Raw genomic sequence first — 13,675 nt, 5'->3', positions numbered from 1 at the left:
AATCCGTGCATGTCTGCAGAAGGTTTTGCCATAAAGTATGTCTTTGACCTTTGATATAAAACCAAAGTTTCACCGTGAGTTTGTTTGCCAAATTACAATTTCACAGCATTCCTGTTTACAGGTTTTGCCATAAGGTATGACCATGACCTTTGATATATAGAAATTGCAGTTTCACAGTGTGCCTGTATACAGGTTTTACCATAACTTATAATGTATGACCTTGACCTTTGATATATAGAAATTGCAGTTTCACAGTGTGCCTGTATACAGGTTTTGCTATAAGTTGTATGACCTTGGCCTTTGATATATAGAAATTGCAGTTTTACAGTATGCCTGTATACAGGTTTTGCTATAACGTATGACCTTGGCCTTTGATATGTAAAAATAAGTCAAATTACAGTATCACAGTGAACATGTTTACTGGTTTTGTCATAAAGTATGAATTTGACATTTCATATAAATCACTGTTCCAATATGGGCATGTTTGCTATAGGTGTTGCCTTAAGCATGGCATGGACCTTTGATACATACATCACTGTTTCAATGCGTGCATCTTTGCAAAAGGTTTTGCACTAAAATGACATTGACCTTTGACCTTAGAAATCACTTCTTGTAACAAGCATGTGTGACAGTCATTAAAATAAGGGAAAATCTGCAGTGATCATATCCCCAAGCAAGGAGAGTTAAAATTTCAAACGAGCAATAGATAATACTATTGTTAGCAAATATTTGGGTCACAAAAGTAATGAAGAAACTACTCGTTTCAAATATCTCGGAATTCACAAATCACATGAAAACAAAGCAAATACCAAAAGAAATTCCTTGTTTTCATTTGGTAAGCAATAAAAGTTTAAAACAACACTGTATTTATCATTTGAGCATCGCTTTATTTACATAAAAATCTAAATTCAATATTCACAGATCTAGTACAGTATACAACAAAAATAACAATACAACATTAACATTTTGACACAAACAATAAGTTCGCCTATGATTGGCAATGTTATATGAATGTTCACACACAGCGGATATACTTATGTTTTAGACATACTGTGGTTTAACATCAAAAACACGTGGAGATCACAACTAAATATCGGAAGATGTTACGTGATAGTGAAGAGAGCAACCCAGGCTGATGCTTACACTCATCTGTTTTTCTCAATTTACTAAGGGACATAATTTGATAACTTTTGTAGCCAGAGTGGTGGGCCTTGCTACACATATACATATTAGCTCTATCTTAATAACAAATGTACAGTCAAACCCCACTAACTAGAACTCCCAGGGACATGCAAAAATCCCTCCAGCCTCAGAAATTTGAGCCAAGCAGGAATGCTTACTTTCAGTTTAAAGAAATCGGCCATACGTTCGAGCCAGTAAGGAATTAGAGCCAACAGGGTTTGACTGTATTGCATGATTGCTTTTTCGAAATCAATATTTCAGTGTCATAATAATAGTACGGTAAATAGTTGAATTTGTCAGTTCAAACAGTTTGCTTGATTTTTTATTTCATTTGTAACACGGACATAACCTTCAACTCATGATACATCTTTGTACCCACATTAATAAAATGGCCCAGTTCTACGTATCTAAACTTCATTTGAACATCTCAACTGAATTTATTTGATATATCAGGTTAATGCAGGACACCAAAGCCATGGCCCTGCCTAGACATTTTTTCTTCAAAGATTTTTATCTGAAGTTTTTTTTATATATTTTGATCATTTAATTATTTTAATTTGGCATAAGAACTGTTTATTACTACTAAAAATGTAACTTAAATTCTTTGAAAGAATTTAAAACAATGTCATGATTTTTGTACTGTGGATGTAAATTTTATAATATGTAACAAGACAAAATTGAGAACTTTCGTTCTATCATAACGAAGATGATTTTTTGTATCTATAGATGCAAATAATAAATACAACTAATGTTATGAATGTGTGATGGTCTGACAGACCAAAGCAACCGTGAAAAAATGAAATGATTTAAATAATGAATAAATTAAACAAAACTTGCAGAGAAAGAAATACAAATAAATAACAACAGAAAAAAATGTCATGAATATGAAAATCTTGAACACAGTTTTAGCATAAATATGCAGTGGTTTTTCTCACCTATTTAGGGTCAACATGTTGTCCCATTCCCAATGTCAAAACATATGCTTTTCCCAAGTGTTATTTTTTTCCCCCTAAATTTTATGTTTTATAAAAAATCCCAAAAAATAATCACAAACTATTTTTGTAGGGAAGAATTTATGTATTTTAAAAACTTTTATCAATTTTTATTATCTTTTCTGTCTATTTTTTTTTTTTAAAGAATTCTTGTTAATTTCTAGGAAATTTGTAATTCCCAATTTTAGTCAAAATGATACATTTTTCCCAATTTGAAAAGGCTCATGCCCTTTTCCCATTATGGTGAGAAAAAGACACTGATTTGCTAACGGGGGAAATGACATGACGCCGAACCATCCAAATATAACTATTTATTACTCATAAACCAATGAAGAGATTAACTAAAAAAACGTCATATGGTAACCCTGGAAAAACAAACACACACAGACTTGGATTCAGTCACATAATTATATTATTTTGTTTAACAAAGTAGGTAATAATCGAGAGTGATTGCAATCCGATTTAAGCATCGTATCAAATATACAGCAAATAACACAGAGACATAGTCATGTAAACTTTTTAATCTATTTTAAAATTAATTTACTTTAGCACAGTGTTATTTTTCAAGCAAAATAAAGAAGTTAAGAAGTAAGCTGTTTTCTTTAAACTACATGTACCCTATTCATTAGTTAATTTCAAAATCCATTCAGATGATTCAAATTTGTACCATTTGAGAGTTTCAGTAGCTAAATGGCACAAATGGCAACAAGTTAAACGAAAATTGTTTCCTTGACTATGTTTTTTTAACATACATACATGCTAAAGTTCTGTTCTTACCAGAACATAGCAAAATAACCAAACTATTATAATAAGATAATTTTTACTTTATGAATAAGATCCTTAAAGATCTTGAATGAGACAGGCTTCTGATGTTTTACTTGTGTGGCTGTGAAAATATCAACAATTCTAGATATGTAAAATCAAATTTTTGACCAGGCTCAATAATCAGTTTACATGTGCCATACTTGTGGTAATCTTGTCCACAGTTCTTAATATATATGTATGGACAACCGAAAGTATTAATTCATAACACATGTATATCATTTTTAACTTTAAAGTTTTCAATCAATTGCCTTATCACAGCTTTTAACAGTAGTTATCCTCAAAGTTTTGATTTTTGTTATTCACTGCAATAAGACCATTATAATGTTGTTTAATATTTACACTTTTTTTTGCACAAAATGTTAATGTATATGTGTGACAAGAAAAACGATTGGCAGATATGACTACCATCAGCTGTTTTGAGGTTTAAAGGAATTGCACGCGGAAATAAAAACAGTTCTAAGTGATAATTGAGACACATTTCCAATGCCGTAAAACTATTATATGGTATGCCAATGATGATTAATATTTAAATCCCCCCAAAATATGAAAATATTGCTGGGGGAAAAGTATGTTACCAATTTGAAACAAAAATATCAACACAATTTCATGTCTTATGGCTGAAAATATTTCATTTAAGAAACAAGGACATTTTTAAACTGACGATGGTGTCTGTATAAAAATCATAACAAATGTATATAGCAGGTGTCAATTTACAAAATTAATAAGCTAATAAAGAAAACATTCATAGGGATACAGAGCTATTCTATACCTCTGTCAGATTTAAAATTCATCAACTTTCTAATTGATATACATTTTGATTCTAGGAAGTAACAAATACTGAAAATATCAGAGTGCACCAAAGCTCCAAGTTGTGTTTAACCCATTTCATTCTATGAGCCCTCCAGATAATATTGCAGGTACCCTGAATATCTACGTATTTTCAAATAACTGATAAGCCATCTGGCAGATGCATGACCCTTAGTCAAAACAACATACATTGTCTGCGGAAGATTCCATAATGTGAACAATCACAGAAATTCTCAAAACAATTTGACACATGTTATGTCTTGATATATTTATCTTATCCCTAACATTACAGGTACATAAAATATTAAGGGTAACTACACTGAAAGGTGTGTGTAGAATAAAATGGGTTAAAGATTGTAATTGCTGTTTGTGAAAATGAAAAATGGGATGTTTAAAACCGTGCATCTATCTGAAATGATATGACTACCCTGTGCTAAAATAGTTACATTCGAGATTGCATTTGATTTTCATGCTTAAATACATGTATAAAAGTTGTAAACAGCTGGTGAAAAATATATTGCATTCATAAAAAGAAAATTAAAAGAAATGATTTCAATATTGTAATACGGAATGCATTCAAAGTCACTGTAATGAATTATTTTAAAGATATCAATGATTGCAGGTTTTTAAGCAAAATGAGTTATTTAATTTTCAAACTGGCAATAGTTGGCCATTAAAAACACATGTATGGATTTGAAAGTAAGAAAAAAGCAAACATAAAAGCAGCCAAGTGCAAATGCTCGTATAAACTTAATAAAACACAAATAGGTGATCCAATTCTTGTACTGTACATTTGATAACATAGTGCTAAAGTTGAAAGAAAATTGCAAAATTCAGCAACAAAAATAAAACTCTTTTTGAAGTTGTACTCTATGCCCCAATTTCTCAAAATATCATTAGTGTAACAAGCGAAAGTATGTTATTTCATTAAACTAAATTTCCTACTTCAACATCAATTTTTTTTTTTACAAAAAATAGTTTATCATGATAATCTTCAATATAATTTCTCTTTATAGTGTCAAAACTCCTTAAAGGGAGAATAGACAATTTATTCCAAAATGAAAATAGTGTGCTGGGCTTGATATTGTTATAGGGGACTTGTATGCATTCGAGAAAGTGAGGCCATATGAAATGCCAAGTTTTTTATTTTTTTTTTTAAATTATAACTAGCTGTATTGATGAAACTTGGGCGATTTTGATTTTGAATTTTGTAATACGTCATACATTTCTGTTGCACAGGTATCTTTTTGATTTATTTTGAAAATTAATTTGGCTACCTTTAAGTCTCATGTAGTCTTTAACATTTATAAAAACTGAAGATCAAACTATACACATTTTTCATATGCAGTAATAACTTGATTGCCCCCAAAATGGAAACTCAAATCAATGACCTATATATACGATGTTGGTACATGAATTCTAAAAGGTCATCGTCAGCGTATCTAAACAATGTCTTCTTAAGCCAACATATCTGTTCAACTTCTTATTTAAAAATATCGATGAAATGAGTATATATTCATTTCCCATAAATTCGAAGAAAGATCATATTAGGCAAGATTTTATGTATTTAACTCGCTGATTTATCAATGTCCATAAACATATAAATAAATATAATCAAATTTTGTCTGGGATGTTCAGACAAAACTATTATGCATACTTGATTAGACAGGATATTCTGTTATTGAAAGGGAAAAAATCATAACCAAGAATAGTACTTATTATCTCTCAATTGTCTTCGATAGATTTAAGCAACAGAGGCCAGCTTCATTACGAATACAAATTATGCCGATTGAATTTGTGTGTAAGATTGAAATTTATTTCACAGAATGAAGGTAGAAAGCAGTATATTCAGGAGAGAAGATATAACTCTCTTTGATCTTAGTGGATTTTTTTTTACTTGGTCATCAAGATTTGTGCAAAATTATTAAAAAAGTTAATTTCATTGACGTAAATTGGAAAATCGTGCGATATACATGATGCTGTCACGTCATTTTGTCGATCTGATTTTCAACCTGTCACAGTGGATGCTTACTTTTATTAAAACAAAAACTATTACAGAAGTGAAAATGTCAAAATGATATTTTCACTGCAGTGAAAGAACCAACAATGAAAATAACATGACATTTCACTGAAAAGTACGAAAATTATTCTACAAAAAGGTTTTGATTTAACAGTAACAAAAATAAGAGCTTCTTACTATGAATGATATTTTACCTATCCAATACAAACATAGTTTTTAGACCAGATTTTTTTTATTTCAATTGATGATTTTGTTTTGTTTCATGACGCATACCAGCCTCTGTTGCAAAAACGATCTAAGTGTATCCTTTGAATTTTCGTAAAATAAAAACAATTTGGTAAAAATATGTGTGCAGTGTAGTTGCATCATTGCATCATAATTTTGACTTGTTTTGTAAGTGCAACAAAAATATACAATTACAAAATTCTCCATTGATTTTCACATTAAAATTTAACAATAAAAAAATATGCTTTCGTCTGAAAGCTAAGTAACCGTTGAAATATGAACGTTGAATTAAATATTAAATACCTGACCTGAAAAAGGAATAGCATAAAAACGAGACAGCGAATTCCTTATTCGTACAAAAAAGCACTAACAAAATAATACAAGAAAACACTGATACAGCATCAACTCAAGTAAAAACAGGCAGTGCTTATCAGCAAAGTAAATATTTAACTAAAAAATCAATAACTTAAGATGTTAACTATATGTACAAAAATGAAATGGTTTTACTGAAAAAATTCAAAATCACAGGTCAGTTATGGTGTATTTCATCCCATTTGGAGGCCCCTGGGGCATGACCTTGGAATATAGACTAGCGGAGTCAAATCCATTTACCCCATTAACATGTACATTATTTGTCTTCCTATGTGGCGGTAAAGGGGGCGGAGCCTCAGAACCACTTGATGATGGTATAGGCGGCGGAGGGGGGAGAGAAGAATTATTCGCGCTGTAACAACTGTCTAAAGATGATACCCCACTCCCCCCACTGCCTGACGGTCTTATTGACCCTCCCATAATTCCACCCATTTGCTGTGGGAATGCCGACATCGACGCTGGCGTAATGGAGATCGAATCACGCTGGTTTCCTGGCTTGTTTAGGATGTTGTATGTGTAGGGATCGATGTAAAATTTCTCGTTCGGATATTCGAGCGTCAGTCGCTTCATGTGGCATATCTGACAGTACAAGTGGTCATCTAGCGGATAACATCGCTTGTCCGCTTCATCTGTTAACTGCATTCCACATTCCTGAAATATATGTTTGAAATTTATTATAATTGTATTTCGAAAGAAAGATTTATCATTTTCTTCAAAAATGAACAAGAAATGTTGCATCATATACCTCCAATACAGATTATTAAAGCTTTCATAATCATATCTTATTATAATTTGAACTGCCTTAAGCTAAGTTAATATTTGACTGATCAGTTGTTTTTTAATATAAAAAATATATTTTCTCTCAGTATATACATGACCTTAAAGACACTTGACACTATCAGTGCCGCCATTTTTTCAGGTCTCACTATACTATGACATCACATTTCTGGATTACCTCATATTTACTATGAGACCAATACATTTGCTAGTCATGGTGTGTTAATATTACTCAAATTGTCATTATATCACTGGACAAGTATTTTGTTAGCAATCTCTGCTATATTGGCAATGCTTAATTCAAGTTGCCATAAAATTGCCATAATGCACCAACCAGTCAATTGTAACTACGCCCCCCCCCTGGAGATCCGGGAAATAGCGGGGACTTTGACTTTTGGTCCAGCCAACCCTGGCTAAAATCCCCACCCTGCGGAGACGAACAGATGGTAAAAACCCGCCAAATGCCCCTGCACCCCAGGGACCCTAGGTAAGGCTTTCATTTAATGCACGGTTAAAGCTTGACAATATATAGTACATTAAATAATAACTCAACCCTCAAATTATACATAGCACACGCTTTATGCTTGTTGTTTGTAATTTTCAACTCGGGTAGTGCGTACAGTTACATTTTAACTATTATCAAAACAGTCTCAATTTTTTAAAGAGCTATTCTCACAAAAAAACAACAACAGAAATACGTGATGTTTCTTAGATAGCATTAAATCTTCTCCACTCTTCTTTTTCATTTCGCAAAATATTTTTTTGTATTTTTTTAGTGTTTTAACTACTGTTCTACATTAAAAGACATATTTTCCACAAAACACACTAAAGTTTTAGTAAAAAATATTCACATCACACTCAGTAACTCTACTGGCAACCCATGATTTATGTAAACATGAACAATCTACTGAAATATCAAAAGTACATTGGTATTCAAGATGTCATAAATATTTAGTTCATCTTACACAATAAACAAAGACAGGTTTCTTTGTACATTCAAAATAAAACATTATTATCAAAAACACATCTGAGATAGACCACAATATTAAGAGTACAAAGTCTGTACATTCAAAATTAAAAACTGAAAACTTCAATATAAGGCCACATTAAATAAAAAGTTTGTTTAGAAATACCAGACCCACATTTTAAGGTGTTGGTTGGCAGTTCTTTGTTGTTTTTTTTACTTCCTCACCACTTAATTCAGCAACGAAAAGAAGGAACACCACAGATTTTCGGGATAAAAAACTATCGGGCCAAGATATTTTAGTGAGTCTGCTGAAAAATGCCAAACAAACTATTTATCAATTGTGGCCTAGGATACTACAATTCTGCTGCCTACAAATAATTTGATTAATATTTTCTAGTTAGCAAATGCCTAGCAAAGTCTAGCATTACTTCGAAGCACCAGTTCTTTGTTTGTTTCGATAAAGTCTCAAACTAGCTCAGTAGCATTCATTCATCAGCTAATAACATTTTAGGAAACGTAATAAGAAATGCCGCCGAGCAACTGCCACTATTGGTCCATTGTTTTTCAGTCAAAAATGGGTACCTTATTTCATTTGAATATTTTTAACAGTTTTTGATTGGCCGAGGTTGAAGTGCAAATTATCAAATTCAGAGTAATGGGCCTTGCTGAGCATGTGTGTATATACTCTAGCAACATGGTTACCATGTTTCATTTGAATATCTTTAGCAGTTTTTGAGTAATGGCCAACATTCAAGTTTTTGCAAAATGACGCAGTCACTTAAAGGCTATGACAATACTGACTTCATTCTATGAAACACAGACGAACTAACACGAAATACACAAATATATAAATGTTTACAAACATTCGCAAACCGAGAAAAAGAATGTTTCAACCACCATATAGGAAAGAAAATGCATAGATGTTATAATTAAGGTCACGTCAATCAAGAACAGATAATGCATTCACAACACCACCAAAGTCACAGCTTTATGAAAGAGACATTTATTTCGGTAAGTAGGGGTATGGGTATATAATTTGAGAAGACCGTAGAATTCATTCCAGACAATAAAATTCAGGGTAAGTATGTTTGAAAGCCCAAAGAAGCCAAGGTAAAAAATTAAAAATAAAAATATTTTGTTTACTAGTAATATCAATATTCCCAAATGGCTATGCAATAAAGTCCTTTTAATTTTTGTTTATTATTAAAACAATATATTGAGAAAGATTTCAACAATATTTAAGCTAATTACACAACGTTTGTTTCCCTTTTCAAGTGATTTGTTAAAAAATTAACAGAATTAAATGCATAAAATTAGCAAAATTTTCCTACTATCCTGACAACTTTTCTCTAAAATCATTTTAATAATCAAAACATTTTTGCCTGTTTTTCTATTATCATTAGAAAATTATTTTTAGTGTGAAAGCGCCTCGAGTTATCATCAGCTACTATGTGCATCATTAATTCTAAACTGGTATTACAAAATCTAGAAAAAAATTACCACATTTCAATTAGGAGTGAATATCGCAAAACACAAAAAAGCCTAAGTATACAGCTAACATGTATCAATATAATATAAAAGTTGCAAACTTGATAAAAAAAAATCATCGTTGGTTTTCCCCGGTACAAATTACGCTATGCTTCATTGATCACTGAGGGACAGTTTGCTAGCAAAATCTCGTAATAATGAATATTAAATGAGGCTTGTTTTATTGGTGCCGAATTTGAGCCCCTTCGGAATCCAATGAAATAAGGATGTGATTTTTAGTAACTAACACCTAAATGATGCCATGGTTAATCTAAGTTAATGAATTTTAAATGAAATTTCATTGTTTTCTCCCCTAAGTAGCCTCATTAATATTCACAAAAACAAGATTTTGTCAGTCTATTCTCCCCCGTTACTAATGTAGTGTAAACGGAATTGAGTACCAGGGTTGCCAACAATGTAAAAAACCTCGTACATGCCAAAACCAAAATTAGTCTGTGTTTCCTTACTGTTTTAATATCATCTTGGAATTGTCTGATTCTGAAAATATGAAATTATCTGCTGTAAATTCTACTTTTTACTAGCAGGTTTTACTAAAATACGGCTTTGACCAAGTTTATCCTAGTTAATCTCTGAATATACTCGCAGAATGTAACTTACAAGTTTATAAAATACTTGATCATTTTTAATTTTAAATGAAAAATGAATTCAATTTAAGTCAATTGCTTAATTGATATTCAAAGGCCACTGGCCCAAAATACATAACAAGCATTCAATAAAACAAATACATGATTCAGTTCTATCACCTTACAATATGCTTCAAAATTCCTTTTTCAAAATTCAGAAGGTGATTCAGCACCCAGATTATAATCAATACTGTGACAGAGCAATAGACACTCTTGATTAAATATAAGCTCAATCATCGACATAGAAAAAAAGTAAAACCATATCTAGCAAAACTTAAAACAAGAGGTTTAGCTCCGGAATATTACACCCACCTCGCAATGGTAACAGTCAACATGAAAGTTTTTCTCCATGGAAACAACCCGAACCGTCTCCTCAGTACCCTAAGAAAAAAGGGGGAAAGGTCAGTTTGTACCAATTTCATATCCACTTCATGGTATAAGAGCAGAAAGTGATAGTAAAGCTTACTAAAATAAGAGCGTCCCAAATAAGCCAACCTTTCTTCTGCTTTTTTCCAAGTCAGAAAGAAGCATACCTCAACCATAATAAAGCCTAGAGTTAAGAGCCTCAGTAAAAATAAAGAGCTTTACCTATAATATAATTTCAGTTTATTACCTTATATGTTTGTTATCAGCAAGCAATACACTTTCAAATGGTACCAAAATTAAATGTGGTAACAAGGCATTTAAAGTTTGCATTATTGCCAATGATTCAATTATAATACCTAATATGTAAAAGAAATGTAGACATGTGCAACCATTTTCCATTCAAATTTACAGCAATTCCAGACAGTGTTAAACAAACATCATTGTGTGGGTACAAACCTCGACTGGTGTGATGGCCTGGCCACAGGCTGCGCACTTTGGGGCATATGCTCTGAAAAATACAAAAACAAACCATGAACTCCTCGAAAAAATACACACACTTTTTTCAGATATGTGATTTATTCTGAAATTTTCATTTATGCATTTCCTTCATTTCAAAAGGCAAAAACATTAGTAACGTACAATAAGTAATGAGTGGATAAATTATAAAGCTATTCTTATTATCTAATTATCAAGCATGGTTAGTTTGACAATAAGAGAAACAAAACAGTTACATACTCTTCCAATTACCTTCACTTGACTGAATTTATACCTAACTAACACTTAAAAACTGGTGTATAATTTCAATAACTTTGGTAGTCGAAAGTAATGGATACGATAACCATTAAATGAAAATCATAGTCAATATCATTTTGCTGAGTCAGCCCAGCCACAGCAAACAAAATTTCCCATACGCAACAGTTTAAGTTTTTGATTTAATCCAACACTCAGTATAATAGAATTAAAACTGCTGGTGTATGATACTGTTCAAAGCTGATGAAACAGGGTAAGTACAAAATGCTGACATTTTCTTAATGTAATGACCAATACAACTTTATTTGCAAAATTAATGATCTATACACTAGCTTCAATGAGGGCCTATTCGTTTAACGAGATGTGTATTTACATGCTTATTTACTAGTGTTGGGAATCGGTTCCAATTTTATAATCAATATCGATTCCATTTAGTACATTCGGTTTTTGACAAGACCTGAATTGTAGTTTTATCCTTGTGCAATAACTCGTAATCCTTAACTATGCATATGGTATGTGTATGTTTGATGTTGTTTACAGTTGTTGATGCTTTCAGCCATATTGTTGACAATAACAACTGAACACTTCTGAATTACGAGTAGGAAATTGGCAGATATAAACCAAACGCAAATAACAAGATAATAATAAGAGGAAAGAAGAAATTGAATCGGTGATTAATTATGACCAAAAACAATCAATTGTTGCCAATTTCAGGCACAACCAATCAATTTTCGATTATTATCGGAACATCACTACATTTCAGATAAAGACTATTCAAACGGCAATCCCGTTCTTACACTATATACATGTACCTGTGAAAGTCTTGTACGCAGAAAACTTGGTTTTCATGGTCAACCGTAAAGGGAACCCCATCCAGGCACTCGTTACACATACAACATCGGAAACATCCCGGATGGTAGGACTTGCCCATCGCTTGGAGGATCTGCAAATATAATCATAAAATCATATTGCTGGTCAAAAATACTATTAATAACATTTCGTTGTTTGACGACATGTTCCTAACGAAACAGCGAAAACATCCAGGATGGCAAGACTTGCCCATCGCTTGGAGGATCTGCAAATATAATCATAAAATCATATTGCTGGTCAAAAATACTATTAATAATATTTCGTTGTTTGAAGACATGTTCCTAACAAAACAGCGAAAATATCCAGGATGGTAAGACTTGCCCATCGCTTGGAGGATCTGCAAATATTATCATAAAATCATATTGCTGGTCAAAAATACTATTAATAATATTTCGTTGTTTGAAGACATGTTCCTAACGAAACAGCGAAAACATCCAGGATGGTAAAACTTGCCCATCGCTTGGAGGATCTGCAAATATTATCATAAAATCATATTGCTGGTCAAAAATACTATTAATAATATTTCGTTGTTTGAAGACATGTTCCTAATGAAACAGCGAAAACATCCAGGATGGTAAGACTTGCCCATCGCTTGGAGGATCTGCAAATATTATCATAATATCATATTGCTGGTCAAAAATACTATCAATAATATTTGGTTGTTTGAAGACATGTTCCTAATGAAACAGCGAAAACATCCAGGCTGGTAAGACTTGCCCATTGCTTGGAGGATCTGCAAATATTATCATAAAATCATATTGCTGGTCAAAAATACTATCAATAATATTTGGTTGTTTGAAGACATGTTCCTAACGAAACAGCGAAAACATCCAGGATGGCAAGACTTGCCCATCGCTTGGAGGATCTGCAAATATTATCATAAAATCATATTGCTGGTCAAAAATACCATTAATAATATTTTGTTGGTGGAAGACTTGTACCAAATGCAACAGCAAAAACATCAAGGACCGTAGTATTTGCACATCACCTGGATCTGCAAATATGACCAGATACTAACCATGCTTGTCAAGAAACTGTACTTTCTTGCCATTTTTTGCAGGAAGTAGGTCTAAGTACTTGATATAAATGTTTCACCAAGGAAAAGCCCAAATAAGTAGGATATGCCCATTGAGTAAGTGAAGTATAAAAAAAATTGTTGTTCACAGTTTTGCTTTTTATTTTAACTGAAATAAGACGGGATATGACATATTTTGCATTTTGTTTGTGATTTCATTTTTTGTCAGATTTTTACTTTTTATGTCTTGACACAGAAAATACATTCAAATATAAACAGATATGGGGGCACCAGGCATCCCAAATTCACAATTTTGTGTATCCGAATACCTTAAGG

At 32.1% G+C, this 13,675-nt stretch overlaps 1 protein-coding gene across 2 annotated transcripts in view; it reads right to left on the bottom strand.

Moving 5' to 3' along the window:
* Positions 1–866: 866 nt before the first annotated feature.
* The window catches only part of LOC128242857 (Wilms tumor protein 1-interacting protein homolog), a 48,913-nt gene continuing 36,104 nt past the window's right edge, over positions 867–13,675 (bottom strand). Inside the window, exons 5-8 of one of the 2 annotated variants that reach the window (XM_052960239.1) lie at positions 12,267–12,397; positions 11,161–11,212; positions 10,651–10,719; positions 867–7,074 (exon numbers count right to left, since the gene is read on the bottom strand). In XM_052960239.1, coding sequence (XP_052816199.1) covers positions 6,574–7,074; positions 10,651–10,719; positions 11,161–11,212; positions 12,267–12,397 — 753 coding nt within the window. In that variant the 3' untranslated portion in view covers positions 867–6,573. The remainder of the gene's footprint in view (positions 7,075–10,650; positions 10,720–11,160; positions 11,213–12,266; positions 12,398–13,675) is intronic. The other variant, XM_052960240.1, reaches the window with a different exon arrangement.

The sequence above is a fragment of the Mya arenaria genome, chromosome 8 (genome assembly GCF_026914265.1).
Source record: "Mya arenaria isolate MELC-2E11 chromosome 8, ASM2691426v1".
NCBI lineage: Eukaryota > Metazoa > Mollusca > Bivalvia > Myida > Myidae > Mya > Mya arenaria.
This window is presented reverse-complemented; position numbering and strand designations above follow the sequence as displayed.